General features: G+C 43.6%; 1 protein-coding gene across 1 annotated transcript; it reads left to right on the forward strand.

Moving 5' to 3' along the window:
- Positions 1–474: 474 nt before the first annotated feature.
- LOC104159662 (protein transport protein Sec31A) lies at positions 475–17844 on the forward strand (the record flags this gene model as incomplete). Its single annotated transcript, XM_009697629.1, has 13 exons — positions 475–569; positions 1097–1220; positions 4237–4435; positions 5771–5866; positions 7810–7950; positions 9070–9212; positions 10188–10287; positions 11574–11735; positions 11932–12084; positions 13540–13776; positions 14370–14444; positions 16905–16955; positions 17767–17844. Coding segments are annotated over exons 1-13 (1638 nt in total), but the record flags the coding sequence as incomplete, so codon positions are not given.
- Between the last annotated feature and the right edge of the window lie 872 nt (positions 17845–18716).

Below are 18716 nucleotides of genomic sequence, written 5' to 3' on the forward strand. Positions count from 1 at the left end.
CCCAGGGTGTTAAAGTGAAACCCAAAAGTGAGACTTTGAAGGCTTTTAGGCCGTTTATTCGTCCTCTGATCCGGCTGGCTGCTGAGGGCGTTTGGCGGCAAGGGTCTAGTGAGGGTTTGCTGAAGGGAGAGGGGGTTGTTTCGCAGGTTAAAGTCCCGTTGTGTGCTTTGATGCTGCTAGAAGAGGGGTTTTTTTTAGAGCAGTTGAAGTTTTGCTCATGTTTTTCCTGTGTTATGGTCTGTTCAGCAGTCATCGGTTTCCTTTACGTGTCAAGGTTATTCTGCCAATGGAGAATTATTCCTCCCTTTCCCCCTGGGTGTGATCTGGAGAGGATGGCTTAGGTTTCTGTCCGTCTGTGGGATATCTTAGGAAAACGATCACCCTGGCTATTTTTTTCCAAATCCTAATGCAGCTGCTGAATCCATGGCCGTGCAGTCTCCTCACGCTCCATTTAAGCATTACCTTTTCTTGGTTTTATTTTTTCAGTGAAATGAAGCTGAAGGCAATTGATCGTACTGCCATGCAGGCATGGAGCCCTGCCCAGCAGCACCCCATTTACCTGGCCACAGGTGAGTTTCTGGGAAGCGTGTGCTAGCACGCCTTGGGCTACATGTGATGGTTGCCATGAAGTGGTTATAATTGAAAGTTGTAGGAGTTATTTCGTGTCCTGAAGGCTGGAGTGGGGTATATGGTGTGGTGCCTTTAGTGGAGTCCTCTAGTTGTGCTGTGCATGAAAACATGCTTTGTGTTCTGCAAGTAACAGCAAGTGTTCTCTTTTTTCTCCAGGGTAAGGTGACAGCAATCCTAACTGCTAGTTCACTGTCCCTTGCTGCTCATTTGTAACTTTGATTATCTTCTGTACATCATCAGGGAGAGAAAGGCACTTGCCCAAAGCTTTTCCCGCTCATATTGGTTAGGAAACCCCCAAAGGCAGAACCATGGCGAGGAGAGTTATGCAGGACTATATCTAAATAACAAAAACCTGACCCCATCTCGGCGTCCTTTTTGCAAGGATGATGTTTTTATGCCCCTCCTTGTGTTGCTTTTGCAGTTGCTCTTTTGTGGCTTTCTCACTGCCGAGCATACTTCTTTGCAGGTACATCAGCTCAACAGCTGGATGCAACCTTCAGTACAAGTGCTTCTCTAGAAATATTTGAGTTGGACTTATCAGACCCTTCGTTGGATATGAAGTCCTGTGCCACCTTCTCCTCCTCTCACAGGTAAGCAGTGGGGTTGTAAGGGAAAAATAATGGCTGTGGAACAGTTACATGTGGTGTGTGTGGAAAGGCCACTTCACAAGGTTTATCTGCGGTTTTTGTGGAGAGGAGCAGAAGTTCAGTGCTGAAGGATGAAGGCATGTGAGTGCCACTGATGTTGTGGGACAGTGAGATGTTATTGTGAAGGCAGTGAACTTGGACTCTGAGAAGTTGCAAGCAGCTCATGCTCTGACATAAACCTAAAAAATCTGACATTGGCTAGTAGGTTTGAATATATATGCAGACCGTTTATCTTGGGGAGCCTCTGGGATTCTCCAGAGAACAAAAGGAAATGTGAAATTATGAAAATGCAGTCGTAACTTTTCACATTGCCCCATCCTGTTTGCATTTAGGTACTTCAGGGAGGCTCTTGTAACATACCTAAACTGGGTGATGTTGTGTGTGTAGTATCATACGTCACCCCACAGCTGGGAAGCCAAGTTCCCAACTGTGCAACTCCACTTAGCTCTTAGTTCCTTACATACGCTTGTCCAAAGAAATACTGTTAGCATCATAGTGTCTGGTTTCCATCTTGGCAGCCCTTTTAGTGGCTGTCTAGTGGCTGGTCCAGTGGCTGCTGCTCGTTGTTGGTGAGCTGAAGGAACATAGATGGAAGTGCAGGATGTTTCTGTGGATAGAGAAGGAGGTGAAAATTTTCATTGCCATTGCATTGGATCCATGATTTTTTCATACCAGCTACAGTGTCAACATAACCATGCTTCCCCTGGGTAACCCAAAACGACATGACTGGAAGTGCAGGCAATTACAGCATTTTGTCAGTGTGTTCAAGTGTGAATTTGACACTTCTAGAGAAGCAACTGCCATCTCCTCCACCTCTGACATGAGTCGAAATTAATTGGACTTGAGTCTTCATTATTTGTTCTAAAGCTGTAACTTAAAGGACCTACAACTGTTTCCTAAAGTTCTTGACCAAATGAAGTTTGCTGGATTCCTAGAGGTTAAGTGTTGCCTCTAAACAACTTGAGAAGTTGAAATTCTGTGCATTTGCACGCAATAAATTTGTGACCCCGCCAAGGGATACTCCTGATTTGGATAAATAACAGTTGCGGTAGCTTTTGCAGGAAGAAGCGCAAGGTTTTGGGCTGCTGGCTTTGTGCTGTTTCAGTTTTGTTGTAATGATTCGGGAGGCTGGCAGAGCAGTTGTGCTGGCAGGCAGCTCACAATCTGTGCCCTGCAGTTGTGTCCGTGTTTTAGTACGTGGGGATCATGAGAAACAGCCACTGTCTGCGTTTTAATGCCCTGCACTGTGGGCAAAGCTGATGTTAACACATCCTACTGACCTGCTGAGAGCAGGATGAGGTGTTTGATCTTTTAAAATTTCCATGTTCTACCTTGTTTTAACTATGACAGATTTTTCAAGGCTTGCCAAGTGACATTTGCTTACTGTATTTCAAAAAGCACTCCTTATAGCCAGGATGCAGTGCTCCTTTGAAAGTATTTCCCTTCGTGAGCAACACAAGAATTTGACTTTGCCCCAAAAAATACATTGCAAAGGAGGTGGTTTGGTGTTAGGTGTTTTTTTAATTAAAGATAACAAGAAGTGCCCCAGCTAGCAATGTAGGTCAGGCTTTATTTTGCTTTGGAGCAAATGAAAATGTCCAGGTGATGAAACCCACAAAAGACAAATCCTGCAACAAACTTTGTTAATTGTCCTCCGAGGAAGGTTTCGCACTGCTTTTATAGAGCCATACTTTATCTTGGAAAGAGCAAAGGGCAAGAAGAAAGTAATTGCACAATTAACTCTGGTTTTTGTTCCTTGCTGTTTTCTGCCTTCATTTTGCATTATCGTTGAATCCTGCTGGTGGTGTAACACTAGTGCCCCAACAACCCTGTCAGTCACTCCATTTCTTGTAACGTTGCATAGTTAGGTGCAGAAGTATAAAATCGTACCCAGGGAAAGGGTCTGTCTGATACCACAGACCGATTTCCATTTGTAGCATCGTTCTTGGGTGAACCCCCACTGTAATCCAAACACTGCACTTAGGAGACTGAGCACTTGGCTGTTAACAGTGTTTCTCACCCAGCATATGCTCTTTGTCTAGTTTTCTGCAGGATGTATTTTGAATAAATGTGATGTAAAGAAATTACTTGAAGGCTGTCCAGAGATAACAAAGAGATTAATAATAATGTAGTGAATGCTAAAGTAACTCCTTGCCACCTTCCAGTCAATATAGATTTGCTTTCTGCTTGCACAAAAGCTGATAGGTGACAGCATGTCGTTTTATGTAGAAGAAATTCATTCTTTGCATGGCTGAATACACAGGAATGCTGTTTTGCTTATGCAGCAAGTTTGCTGAGTTGAAGGAAATTTGGGTATTTGCAGATGGACACAGTAGCATGAAAATACTTGATTTCTGGAAGTATGTTTAGTTCCTCTTGATTTAGCCTGGAAGGTTGATTATGATTCAAGAGATGTGTCTGTGATGTGAAAAAAACTCCTTGCTGAGCCTCCAGTATAGCAGATAAAACATTTGCACATCCAGATGGACAGATATGGAAAAGGATTTGGAATTTTTCTAGTTCCACCTTTTTCCTCTCTTGTATGAAGAGTTGCTCACAAATAGCAGAGGTTTCCCTCCAAGTTGCGGTTGGATGGGCTTACAGTCCTTGCTTTGATTACTCCTATTGTTTTTGTAAAGGTGAGCTCAAAATCGTGTGTGGTTGGGAGCACTTACCTGACTTTGCAGCCAGGAGATGAGAGGTGTTCTCGGTTACTAGATTATTGATTGTGTATGTCATGACCCTGCATCTTGATAATGAGCAGAATTGGGACGTTGCCTTTCTGACAGGGTTGTAAGTACAGAGACTCTTCCCTAAGGAGAAATGCAGGCAGTGCTTTTTCTGACATGTCCGCAGCAGTCGGGGGGCTCTAGTTGTGGTGAGGAAAATGGGATGCATCAGTGTACATGGAGGTGGTGGTGGATGATTGTGGACTGTGGGGACCTCTGTGTCTTAACAGGTACCACAAGCTCATCTGGGGGCCGCACAGCATGACCTCGAGTGAGAGAGTGTCCGGAGTTCTGATTGCTGGGGGTGAAAATGGAAATGTCATTCTGTACGACCCAGCCAAAATCGTAGCTGGAGATGCTGAAGTAATAATTGCCCAGAAAGACAAGCACACGGGACCAGTAAGAGCACTTGATGTCAACATGTTCCAGGTTGGTTTTCTGCTGTTCTTCATCACATACTGTCATAGATGAGTGACCTGTCTTAATTTGTAACTTTAAGTGTTTCTGTCCCTTTCCCCTTCCCTGAAAAGCATGAACTAGATTTGACGTTTGAGTGTCTGTATTTAGTAGGAAAAACCTGTCCTGTTACTGGCACTTCAGGGTGGGGAATAAAAGAGTTCAACATGTCTGGTTCATTACTTCCACTTGTCGGTTGACGTTGTCAATTTAGCGGGTCTTTTTAGCTCGGCTTACATGTGAAGTAGAGGTGGTCTTCTGTGGTATTTTTAACCAGTTTCCTTTTTTAGTTTCCGTGTACTGTGCCACTATTGTTCTCATCACATGGGAAGTATTTACCTGCTGTTACTCATGTTTCTGGTGACATCAGATTTTAGGTATCTCCTTTAGGGGTTGTGTAGGATCCATCCTCAAGACCTCTAAGTTTTGTTGCTTGGAAAGAGGAGACAGAACAGGAAACACAGTGACGTGGCCTCTTTAGCAGAAGAGCTCTCAAAACCAACAAGCTTTCCTCCATCACTAATGAGCATTTACTTCCTTCTAGATACAGTGGGTTGGTTTTTCCTTGTCCCCACCAGCTGTGCAAGAATTCACTTGGATTCATTTTCCTAAATAGCACTTCTGTCCCTGCACACTTGCTTGCAGCAAGGCCGCCCTGTGTTCATTGTGTCCTCTCTGAATCGCTTCCATTCCCTTTCTGCCCTTTATGAAGTTGGGACTTGCTTGTCACCAGCCACGGGATGTGATCAAAGGGCGCTCGGTGCCCTTGGCTCGTGTTGTCCTGCCTGGACTTTTGCATCCCAGATGCAGGATTGCTCTGGATGATTGCACTTACTGTGGACAGGGTGCTGTCCACTGCTACAGCCACAAATGCCACTCTCCTTCCAGCTGGCTCCACATGTCGTGGTCTGCCCAGAGCTCTGCAGCAGTGATAACCTCAGCTCTGCTATCTCATCTGCTCCCTCCCAGAATTATCACTGCTTTCCACTTGCCTGTCCATGGCTGTGCCCCTGCAGCCTCCTCACGGCTGTCTGCCATGCAGTGGAGAAGCACTCCACAAAATGGGAATTTTGGTCTTGCCAGTCTAGTGCAGTGTATGGATTCTTTTTTTTTTAGTTAACTCAGTTTTACCTGCAATCTCAAAAAAACGTTGCTTTTTTCTCTGAGCTGCTCTGTGTGAGCCAAAGGCTATATCCTGAGCTGGTAGGAGAAATTGGCACAGTCCTGTGGAACTGATGCCTCCCAGTAGCTAAGACTGTGGAAGCTGTTGCTGAAAATACTCTTAACATCTATTAATGTGTCTTACAGACTAATCTGGTGGCCTCTGGTGCTAATGAATCTGAAATCTATATCTGGGACTTGAACAATTTTGCCACGCCAATGACACCAGGAGTAAAGACGCAGGTACCAGATTTGTATTTGTAAAATACTCCAGAGCAGACTAATGAAAAATATGCATGTCACGTAAGTTGAGAGCTCATTGAAACCTACAGTTTTAAAGCTATCTCAAGAGGGTAAAAAAAAAAAAAAAGCCCTTGAAGTCTAACTTGGATAGCAGTTAATTGTAGTTAGCTGCTGGCAATGTTAGATACGGTCCTTAAGGGGTGGTACAACAGACATATCCATATCAAAATAAAGAAAAATATGTTCCTGCATGTTGTGTTCCAGTGGCTTTCCCAAAGGCCAACAAAAATAAGCTGCCTATTGGTGCTTAATTTTTGTAACATGCTTATTAGACTGTGAGGTTTGAGATATTTTTCTCCTTGTGACATGGCTGTGACTCAAAGCATACGGCAGGAGCCCATGTCCTTAAGGACAATACTCTCTGAGCAGCAACGTAGGTAGCTTTCAGTGAACGCTTTTGGAAGGAAGTCCGTCGTGACAGCGCTATTTTGCCGCACTTTGTGTCTAGCCATGATTTTTTGCCCAGCTCCATCCAAGGGTGACTGGATGCTGCTGCTTTTCTAGCCCCTGGAGTGCGATTTCCTGACTGGGCCTGCAAGTGCAAGCCTCCAGGAGTCTGTGTGAGGAGTGGTTTGCTCTACTTCCCGTGCAGCAACCCTGGCTGTGCAGTCGTGTTTCTCCACAACAGACCTACAGTTTTGGCTGACTTCACAAGCAGTTGATTCATATCTTTATGTGGTGGGATTTTATTTTTTTACAAATTGTATTTGGCCAGAGAAAGCTGAAGTATCCCCTCAGTCTTTGAGAAATGTTGCATTTTATCAAGCAACAAGTAATAACAAGCAGTCTCTCAGGTTACACCACTTTTTAAATAGCTGTAACCGTTACACAGTCTTCTAGTCTTTCTCTGCATGTTTCACTGCATGCCTGAATCTGAAGACAGTGAAGGTACAGACTGAGGAAAATAGGAGGAAGATAAAAAGCAGCTACTCAGAAGTCAGAAGATGAGGCAGTAGGTTTGGCAGTTATGGGTTTCAGGGAGTGTTTAATTGATCTACTTAAGGGCCAGTGTTTAGCCTCTGTCTCTTAAAGAAGATCTAAAGTACTCCTTTAAAGTACTTTGTGCCTTGTGAAGGAGACGGAAGAGAGTTTCAATGGATGTACCTTTCTGTAGCTATTACAAAATTGCACAAGAGGTTTGTGGTTACTGGAAAACGGGTGTATTACTGCCTGGTAATTTGGAGACAGCAAAGTGAGGAAATGAGATGAGAAGTAATCTTCAGTTTAAAGCTTTTTAGTTTAAACTCCATGGGTTTGGATACTTTGTTTAGTCTGAGTCATTTATTATCATGTGGGCATTTTGGAGGATGCTCACCTTATTAAAAATCCTATACAGGTATCTTTAACTGTCTAATAGTAATTTTTTAGGTTGGGAAATCTTTTAGTCCATATACTTAATGACATCTAGAAATAATAGTGCAACAAGGACTGAGTTAACATCGCTTTTAATTCTCAGACTAAAAATAAGCGGTTGAGGGGGGAATAAAAAAACTCCACAGAATTCCTTCAAACAAACTTAGAGATTTTTTTTTTTGTGAGACAAAACCTAATAATCCAAGGCAAAAGGGCAGTTCGTATACCTGGACATACTTTCATGGAGTAATTTTCTGTTCTTGAAGACAGTTGTGCTTGGTCTTCTTTAAGTGACTAATGTATCATATTGTAAAGCAGAAAATGCAGATATTACAGAGAAGTACTAGCAGCTTATAAATCAGGATTTTCAGGCATTCTACCCTACAGTGTGTGTATGTAAGAAAGCAAAACGCACGCAGTACCTGGGATGAGTCTCCTTGCAAATTTGTCATTTGGCAAGTCCTGAAAATAACAGGTTTTGAGTCTTTGATTTGGAAAGGTTGTGACAGACTGTTCCGTGTGTGTGACAGCCTCTGGAGGACATCAGCTGCATTGCGTGGAACAGGCAAGTCCAGCACATCTTGGCATCCGCCAGCCCTAGCGGCCGAGCTACCGTGTGGGATCTCAGGAAGAACGAACCCATCATCAAAGTCAGCGACCACAATAACCGGGTGAGTTACCTCTTGCTTGTGCTTGTGGAGAGGTGTGGGGTTGCCTCTTGGCATGTGGGGACAGGTCATAGCACCCTTTCTTACATGGCATAAAGATACTGGTGCCTGACCCAGTTTTATACAACGTACTAAATATCTCATGCTTTCTCGTAAAAGGCTGTGTATATGCAGAGGGATTGTCAGTGTTTTAAATGAAAATAGGCAGGTGCAGATCAAAGCCAGGCACTCCTTGACATCATGACTTAGTGTTTAGGCAGAGAGTGCTTCCTCCTTGGTATCACAGATGGGATGAGCACAAGGGCTGAGCCCTGGAAGGACACTGATGGAGCTGGGCCTGTGCTTCTGCTGGTCTGGATGTGGAAATGGGAGCAGGCTGCAGCCAAGCTTGGAGAGGGTGGGTTCTGTGGTGGGGAGTCAGTGAGCAGGTTACAGGGGAGGCTGCCTCATTCAGTTACAAGCACCACGCCTGCTCCTCAGGCAGTGTAAATGTACAAAAGAGCCTGTTGAACTTGTGGAGAGTGACATACTTGTATAATTCTGTCTATTTTAGATGGAATATTGCTATAACAAGCTTTGAAGCTATAGCAAGAGTTCAAAACAAACTTTACACATGGGTGCTCCTGAAGTAGCTGCTTGGTCACTGCATTCTTATTCTGATAAACTCTTAACTCTCAACGTTTTATGTATTTGTTGCCTAATGTAACAGCAGCACAGTAGGCTGTCTTCATCATGTGATTGTAGACCAGTAATACAATCTTCACATGACAATAACCTCTGCCTGACAATGGCTTTTGTTAAAAGATCAATAAAAATATTAAAAGAAAAGGTTTGTACAGAGGGCTTTACAGTTTTCTTACATTAAAACACAGGACTGTGAACAAGACAGTACAAAGTCAACTCTTCGAGAGGACCTTGGGAAACTAACTGCAAGTCTCCTCACTCACAGAAACAAGGAGAGTATCCCAATTGAATGCAGTCAGAAATAATGTCCAGAAACACAGCTGCAAATTCCCTTGCAACAGTGTTTTTACCATGCATGTAGACATATTTAGGCTAGTTGTCTTTTGTCATTTAGCGCTGCATAGTTATTTCATGCTATGGCGCAATGTTGTCCCTCAGATGCACTGCTCAGGCCTTGCATGGCACCCTGATGTTGCTACCCAGATGGTTTTGGCCTCAGAAGATGACAGGTTGCCCGTGATTCAGATGTGGGACCTAAGATTTGCCTCCTCACCACTTCGTGTTCTAGAAAGCCACACAAGGTAAGAGTCTTATGTAGCCTGCTGCTCTGAGATGTTTGCACTGTTGGTGACTGCGTTCCAGTTTGTACATCTCCGATCTTGTTCAGTTCCCTGTGAAGACTTGCTCAGTTGGAGGCGGTGATTCCAGCAGCAGGCAGGGTTATATGCTGGCTTGCTGACTAGTTGAGCCTGTGTCCTGAAAGGCTTGCCTTTTGGGGCCTGCTGGTTTGAAGGGAACAGGCCTCAAAATAAAAAATTAAAAAAAAAAAATATCCACACACAACAAAACACCATCCTACTGAAACACTGAAGTTGCTAGTTTGTTTCTATGTTTTTTGAGAAGAGGGAGCTGAGGTGCAGAGAGCTAGTAGTAGTTGATTTTGCCTGAATAATGGACTGAAGGTGCACCTAGGTGCATCCTCACATGTGGACATGCACAGTCTCTCTGCCTCAGTCCCCTAAATGCTTTAAATTTGGGTAGGAGGAAAGATTTCGTTAAATTCTCGTCCCTCGTCAACTTCTTATTGCCCAAACCCAGCGCTTGATTTAAGGAGAGAGGACAGCAATAAGTCTGTGTTGCAGCTTCTACCAAAACTGCTGCCAGTGGTTCTGCTGACTTGAATCTCCTCCTAATGAAAAGAAGCTGACAAACTTCATAGTCACCAACCTTACCTACAGGTTTGCACACTGTATGTTAATGATACTGCAGGCCAACAAACCATTTTGTTAAATTGGTGTCTAGGTTCTCACACCTGACTGTTGCATTTACTTTTCAGATACAGTGGCTGCACCTTTGTACTTCTTCACACAGAAAATAGAAAGCATTTATTTCAATAAATGAAGTGAAAAAATTTTCCCCTTGTAAGAGGAGGGAGTGGGGAGGGCATTTTGAGGTGGAATGCTCAGCTAATGTAGAAACTCAACTTAGAAATATGCTTTATTTATCACCATTTTGCATTTACATTAAACTTTTTTTGTTTGTGACTTTTCATGCAGGGGTATATTGGCCATTGCTTGGAGTATGGCAGATTCAGAGCTGCTACTTAGCTGTGGGAAGGATGCTAAAATTCTCTGCTCCAACCCTAACACAGGCGAGGTATTGTACATGCACCACTTTAAAAAAAAAAAAAAAAAATCTCTCTTCGGAGGGGGCATACACAAAGCAGCTGTTGGTGTCCTTGCACTCCTAGGAATGATGCTTCTGTGGGATGTTTCTCCCTATCCTGTGTACTTGTGTTTGGCACATGTGCCTTCCGAGCCTTCTAGTGGGGCAGGATTCCTTCCTAGTATTACTGATATTACACGTTTGTCCTTGCTGCTTCTCTCCTGCTAAGTAGTAAGGTCCCTGCTCATTATAAGGGATAGAAATAGCCCCACTTAAACTACGTATTTGATTCCTACTCTTTCAGTTTGGGCCTGATGTGGCTAGTTTACTGTTGCAATTGCTTTTTTCCTTCCGTAAGTGTAAGAACTTTTTTACCCAGACCAGAGAGGTTTTGGAGGTTACTACAGTAGTGGCAGTGAGAGCCACTTGAATGTGTTCCCACCCCACCCTTTTGGGCCTGGGGATACCTTTCAAAGGGGATGCAGATCCTTTTTCAGACAATTTGAGTGTTTGCCCCTAAACCATGAGAAGGGCTTCAGGCACGCTGGAGGCCTCCTTGCCTGCAGTGGACAAGAATCCTGGAGGACAAGAGTGAGAAGTGTTTCTAAAATTCAGACATTGGCTCAAAAGTGCAAAAGCTGTGGGGTGGTAAATGAGTTATCTGAGCTGGATCTGTGCTGTTAGGAAGGTTTACATGTGGATGAGTCGTGCTACATGTTTTTGTTAAAAGTAAAAAACAGTTTCCTAGGAGATAGCGAGGCAGTTAGCATTTTGCTCTTTGAGTTTCTCCTAATTTATGGTTAACTGTCTGCTGCAGTGGTGGGCTTGTCTGTTCCAGGGCAGGAGAGGCTGTCTGCCCAGAATGCAGCTTTTAACTTTTCCAATTTTCCTGCAAAAACAGACTGACTTTGGAGCCTGGACATGTCTCCATGTGGTGTGTAGAGATACCTAGATGAGCTCTGAATAAGCTAGCATGAATATCAGCAGCAGCTCACAGGTTGCAGTGGGACAGCACAGACATACCCTGCCTCCGTAGTTTGTCCTCTGTGGAGTAAACGGAAGATTTAGTGGGAGGAGAAGGAAATGAAGCAGTGGTGTGTGATAATCTCCTGTTTGGTGATCGTCAGGGTTTGCCCACCGTTCATGTGTACGGTGATGTGGAGGCTGCTGAGGAGCAAAAAGAGCAGAGCAGTCTCAGGCCCGGCAGGAGAACTGTTGCTGTTGGACATGGTGCTCCGTAAAAGCCCTGATTTATTGGACTTGGTTTTGCTGCCCAGGTGCTGTATGAGTTACCCACGAACACACAGTGGTGCTTTGATATCCAGTGGTGTCCCAGAAACCCTGCTATCTTGTCAGCGGCTTCGTTCGACGGGCGGATCAGCATTTACTCCATCATGGGAGGCAGCACAGATGGCTTGAGGCAGAAGCAAGTTGACCAGGTATTGAGAAATGTTTCAGCTAAGAATATGGACAGAAAGGGGCTGGGGAAAAACATGGACTCATGGGAAGTCTTCAGTGGCTTGCAGTCTTGCAGCCCTGCTTGCAGGCGTACCAGTCCGGTGCAAATAAATACTTATGTTTAGTTTATTGGACATATGTCACCTTTGGTTTTTTTTTCCCCTTCTGTTATGGAAGCTTTCATCGTCTTTTGGGAACCTCGATCCATTTGGTACAGGACAGCCCCTCCCTCCCCTGCAGCTTCCCCAGCAGACCACCCCACAGAGTGTCATTTTGCCCCTAAAGAAACCACCCAAATGGATCCGGCGACCTGTGGGAGCATCATTTTCGGTAAGCAGGAGACAAGGCTGGGCATGATTGGTCAGGTAGGGAGGGAGATAGTGGCAGCACCTGCAAAACACTTTAGGAAGAGGAGAGGTTTAACGTTGTGCTTCACTTTGGGAGAACTTCCCCTGTTTGTCGTCATGGTGGGAGATGCTCGTGGCAGTTTCCAGACTGGGCAATTGGGACAGCAAGCCAGGAAAAGTGTGACAGAACTGCTTGGGAAAAAAAACAAGGAAGTCTTGTGTTGCCAACAGGCACTTGTTTCTTTCTGTGTTGGGATTAGGGCTTTGCTTTTATTTATGTGCAGTGCTTGCTTTGGAGTAAACAAATATACATTGGGAGGGAGAAATGGGACCAAACTGGGCAAGTATCTGAGAGTTGAGTGCAGTTTGAAGCTATTATGTGAGTCAGCGTGGTAGAGAATACTCAGGTTAGCTCTGATCAAGATTGCAGGAGTCACTGTAGCAGCATATGGCTTGGCTTCTCCTTGGCTCGTTGATTTGCAGAAGAAGAGCCAAGTGAGAGGGTGGCAAGGCCCTGCTTTCTGTGAGAGCAGAGTTATCTGCTCTTTGGCTCCACCTTTGACTTATTTTCTAGACCCACAGGCCATTTCGTAGGGATCTCCTGAAGATTTTTAGTCTGTCCACTTGAAATGGATTTCTTGCCAAAATACTGCTCAATTTTCAGCATTGTATGTGTGCTTATTCATGATCTGATGCACAAATTAAACACAATTTTCTCCCATCAAAGAGAAGTGATGTTGCCTAGCCACTGACTGATGTGTCATTTTATAATGGTGTTTATTGCCTTATTCATCCTGGTTTTTCAGGACTCAGCTGTCCGTCTTTTTCTTGGCTAGGCTTTTTGCTTTTTGTAATGCTGACTTTTGTCATTTATTGGACTGGCCTGTGTAAATTAACTTTGAGCTATAGGATGAAATAATATCATAAGCCCCTTCTAATTGTTTTCTCTTCTGTTGATTTTACTCCTCTCCAAATGATGACGCAACTTACTGCCCATCTCTCAGGAGGCTTTTAACTGGTAATCAGCCTGCCAAGAGCAGGGCAGACATCATGCTTGAGCGTTTCTTTAATGATGTATATGTTTCTTTGTTAATTACATTGCAATATCATAAGATACTCCATTTATGCTGGGCACTGTACAGACCCACAGCTCTAGTTCTCAGTATCTAGTCAGTGTTTTGCCAGAGGAGAAACAGGTGTAATGCTTATAAATGTTATTAAATGTGCACCCACTTATCCAGCAAGTTCCTTGCATGCATAGAAATATGGGGTGGTGGAAAAAAAAATCAATGAGTTGATGTGAGGAATGTTTGTCCATTAGACGATAAGTGTATATACACTATATAAAATCATGTACATACATGTGTGTATGCGCATACTTTTTTCGTATACACTCCAGTGTATATTTTTACATACTGCATGTGTGCCTCAATTCCAGTTCGGAGGCAAGCTGGTTACATTTGAGAATGCCAAGTCTCAGCAGCAGCCAGGCATCGAGCAGCAGCAGCAGCATCACCACGTCTACGTGAGCCAGGTTGTTACAGAGAAGGAGTTCCTGACCCGCTCGAACCAGCTGCAGGAGGCTGTTCAGTCCGAAGGCTTTGTCAACTACTGCCAGAAGAAAATCGACACGGCCCAGGCTGACTTTGACAAAAATGTGTGGGCCTTCTTAAAGGTAATAGGATAACGGCAGTTCAGGAGTTCCCCACTGACTTGGAAAGCCAGAGCAGAAATGGTTCCTTCTGCTTATTATGGCGTTTTAGCAGAAGAATTGCTGGGAACCAAAAGCGTAGGCTGTGGGAGTAGTGCCCAAAAGCCCTGTCGTTGGAGGTGGCCCACCAGAAGAGGAAGGGTCCTCAGGGCCAGGGGTGTTTGTGGGGTTCATGAGTAATCATGGCCAAAGCCAAGGCTTGGGGGAAGGTATCGTATGTTTTTTGACATCCCCCATCAGTATATCTTTGTGCAGGGAGCTGGTGAGAAGACGTAAAGCTTTGTGATAGCTTTAGATGTGCTTTTCACTGCTCGCTATGGACATTTAGAGGTTTCCAAGTGAAGCAGATTGTTCACCTACAAAAACCTGATTGAATCCTTGCCTACCTGCTCACGTGCCCAAGTCACTGAAAACCTTTTCAGTTCTCTTCATTACACTCAGTCTCCGCAGTCACTAGCTCTTACTGGGTGATTTGTGCCAGTCAAGTAAAAAGCCAGGGAGGGAGAAAATGAGAAATCGTGAATTGCAATATATTCTTTAACTTTTGTTTTCTAAAGGTGAACTTTGAAGAAGATTCACGTGTTAAATACCTTGAGCTCTTGGGGTACAGGAAAGATGATCTGAAGAACAAGGTAAATGTGCTTGGAAGCTGTGCTTGTATTAAATGCTTTAGTGATGGATGTATCCATAGCGTACATCCTGAAATGTTGACAAAGCCATGCGTGGTTGAAATATTCAACTCCCAGTGGGACTGGGAGAGCAATTACTAGTATCCACAGGCTATTCAATAAAATAAACTTTTTTATACAACATTATTTTCGGTGTGTTTCCCAGCAGATAGAGTTTGTCAGTACTGCAGCTCTCCTAACAGCCATAGTACAACTGTTACCACAGTGCTGGAACCTCTGTTTAAACATGGCTGACTTGAATAGTTGTGTTATTTAAGGAATTCCTTTGTTCCAAAGACACTGGAAATCTTCCTCTGCTCTTTAAATTTTGTCTAGGTAAACAACCCGTAAGTAACTTCAGAATTCTTACAGGAATCACTTTGCTTTGTTGGGTTTTATTATTAGCTATGTCAACTTCTTGCAATATGGATGTTCAATGAAAATTTGAAAGCAGGCAACAGACTTCAGAGATGTGTCTGCATCTGACTGTCCATTGTTGATCTGAAATTCTCACCCATCAAGAAGCTTTGATGTTTTTGGTTCAAGCTATTCATGTAACTTTGTTATGTGACGTCATTCTACTGTCGCATCATGGAATCTGATCTGGTTTTAGGCTTTCTGGTTGAAGAACATGTAAGCAGTCTTCAGGGTTTAATTAACTACCTTGGAAAACCAAGAATAGTCCTTTTTTTTTGTCTGTGGGACACCATTCATTTCTGAAAAAAAAAAAAAAAAAACCACCAAGTATCAAACTTGGTTACATTTGGAAAGGCAAAATCTGGATTACCAGGAAGCAACTTGCGCGTCTTAAGTATAGAGCTTTCTTCCAAGTTGGAAGATTCTTATCTCCGTGTTACAGGGGGATGCCTGCTGTGCGTTTTGGCTCTTTGTTGCTTTCAGTGCTGCACCCAGGAACTGTCTAGTATTTCTTCAGTTCTGATTCAGTGGATTTGAATGTTTGACTCATTTTCATTATATCAAACTAATGTTTTATTTTCAAAGACTGGCTCCATAAAAATGTCTTTATGGTTATGACATATATATATGGAGGCCAATAAGTGGCCTCCAGGGCACACTTATTATGATTACAGAAAAAAATCATGTTTTTGCTAAGTCTGTCCTCAGCTTCTAAATTTTTGTTGCATGAGTCAAAGGCAAGCACAGCAAGAGAAATCTTGTGTTTGAAAAGTAGATCTCAATTAGAAAATCCAGTTGAAATTTAATAGTGGTCCTGTGGGGCGGCCTCATGCAGACTGGAGCCCACTGCTGCTGTGGCTCTGGGTTTGATATGCCCTGTGCGTGGGGAGAAGCTGGGAAAATGGGCATAGCTGAATTGAGTGGCCTGAAATGCTGGGCCTGCCCCATTGTTTCAGTATTTGAGGAACAGATGAGGGGAGCTGCAAGGCCATGTTTTCATGTAACTGTTTCTCAACAAAGCATTCCACGTTGAAGTTGAATTTGTGGGTTTTTTAAGTGTCAAGAAACAATACAGGACAGCTTGTCTGAAAACTTGTGATACCCAGATGATAAACTCACTACATCACAACTCGTTTTTCGTGTTACTGGTAGGGTAAGGAAAGTAAAAAAGGGTCACAGATTTCAGCTTCTTGGAATAAGCTGTTAAGAACATGGTGTTTTGTTTTTATCTTCTCAAAACCTGTGATTCATATGCAAGTCAAGTCCTGGATTTCTTCTTGCTATTGTAAACTAATGATTAAAAAAGAAAGAGAAAACTATCTCCACAAAAAGCTGAGCTCAAATTGCTGAAAACCAGCCTACAAGGGTAAAATAAAGCCTGCAATACTACAAGTAGTAGATAACATTAGCAGCAGTAGGAAACTCAGGCTCCCAGATGCCAAACTAATTTATTTTTTGCATGCATTCTAAACTCTATACATTAAATTGATGTTTTTGAGGTCTCTGATTGAATCTGGAGTAATTTTTTGCTTTGCAAAGCAATAAAAGCTGGGCATTTTAACTCTTCTGTACCTTGGAAAATCCTAGCCCACAGCCATATGCCTGCTGTGCTTGAAACCACAGCTTCCCGACAGGCTCCCTGCCCCACAAGCATTGTCACCACTTCATTTTCCCCAGCCAGAGCAGGCAGAGGGTTTTGTCCTGCATGCTCTGATGCTACTTTTATTACTGTGGTTTCCAGCAGCTCTAGTGAGGTCTGAGGCCCTCGAGTTAAGTTAAAGGTTTAAAGGCATAGAGCAGCTGTTGTTTCCATCAGAGCTTGGGGTGCAGGGCACTTAGCAGTAAATCCTTTGCCTGGCTGGGGAAGGAAATGGCTTTAGTTTCATGTTAACTGTTCTGCAAGCAACATATTAGCTACGTGTGCCAGTTTTGCAATCTGAGAGATCAGTGAGAGGTCTGCCTCTCTAAAATAAAAGGACACTTACTTAAATCTTGGTTGTTTTCTAGATAACATCTGCTCTGAATAAAGAGAGTGTTGCAGATGGTGACTTGGGAGAGGTAAGCAAACACGTGTACAGCTCTGTTTAGATTTGTAACGCCGTGGTAATGTGCAAAGTAAGAATAATTTTTCTCTCCACTTGGTAGCTGTCCCAAAGTAAGTCACAAATAACCCAGCAATATGACAAGATCCTACATTCAGTAGGATGAAGGTACTTATTTAAAAAAACAGTTGCTTTTTTCCCTGCTCAAATGTGTCCCCCCCCTTTCCCAATAAAGGACTCTCAGTCACAGGTTTTAGTTCAGGGTCTCTGTGATGTCCCTTTCCTTTTTGCTGCCTGTGTCTCATCCGCTGTGACACTTCGTGCTGCCTGCAAGGCAGGGCAGAGCCTTGCTGCCTGGCAGCTGGTTTCAAGAGCAGCACCTTCCCCAGGCTTTAAAAAAAGCAGGACTTAGAGTGTGGTCCTGTAACACTTCCCTGCAAGAGCGGTAAATACAGTTCAGGCATTGCCCGTTGTAATTGCAATGGCCTGAGTCTACAATGAGGAGGGGGGGACTGCATTGCTTTTGTGCCGTGGACATTTCTGATGTCATCTGTAGTTGCATAACGGGGAAGAAAAGTTTTGTTGCATGTTTTCAAGCATCTAAGATGAAAACAACACAAGGTACTGTGTAATGACAAAGAGCAAGGAAGTGGAGGGCCTCTACTATCTGTCTCATACTCAAGCATATATTGCCAATTCATTTCTGTGATTTACAGTCTGGTTCTGGCTGTTGTGGGTGGGAAGGTGGCTATACTCTGCAGTGCAAAGTATTTTTTCCCCTTTTGCTGGCTTGCTGGTTTTTTTATGGCATCTTCTCTCTGCTGAAGGCTCCTGCCGAATCTGATGAATCTGTGCCGAAGGAGGGGGACGAAGGCCAGGCTACAGAGGAGCAATTTTTGGGACAGGTATCTGTTGCCCTCTAGACTAACCCTGTTGACCTCCTATGTATTTACTTTGTTACTATTAAGAATATTTTATTTTGTTGGCTTTTCCTAGTGCTGAGGATGTATGGAAATATAAGAAGTTATTTAGAATGAGTAGAATGTGGGCTCTTGTTAAGTTGCTTGAGATTCTCAGCCTCAGACACCGTGTGAATAGATTTTGGTGGTAATGAAGAAAGAGCTTGTTTTGTAACAGTCCGGTTGACACCGGACTCAAGGACTTTATTCTGCTATAATTTTCACTCTGATATTTCCCTAACATGTACTAAATGTTCATCTGCCACAACTCTAATGCATTCCTCTTTTTTTTTTTTTTTTCCCGCCCCTCACTTTCCTCATTCCTTTTTTCCCTCTGGTTGATTATTACCAAGTTGTCAGCTTATTATTGCCCTGTTTCTAGGTACAACCCTTTGCAGAGATGCAGCTGTGGTACTGGAGGAGAGGGGGGAACGTTTGTTCTCTGCATTACTCCCACCAACATCACAATTCCGTCCATCCCCTTTGCACCTGATGAGCAAGTATCAGGGCTTTGGTAGCTAGCTGCCTTACAAACCAGCTGTTGGAACAGTTCAACCAGGTTTATCGCAGGCAGTTTGTGCTCTGCCATGTCTGCCTTTGGGATCCTACAGCTTTTGTTCATTTTTGTTCCTTTCCCCAGGGCTCAGTTTTGAGGCCAGTTCTGTTTAACATCTTTATTGATGATTTGGACAAGGGGATCGAGTGCACCCTCAGTCAGTTTGCAGATGACACTGAGTTGGGCGAGAGTTTTGATCTGCTGGAGGGCAGGAAGGCTTTGCAGAGGGGTCTAGGCAGGCTGGATCGATGGGCCGAGACCA

The sequence above is a fragment of the Cariama cristata genome, unplaced genomic scaffold, assembly GCF_000690535.1.
Source record: "Cariama cristata isolate BGI_N322 unplaced genomic scaffold, ASM69053v1 scaffold43783, whole genome shotgun sequence".
Classification (NCBI taxonomy): domain Eukaryota; kingdom Metazoa; phylum Chordata; class Aves; order Cariamiformes; family Cariamidae; genus Cariama; species Cariama cristata.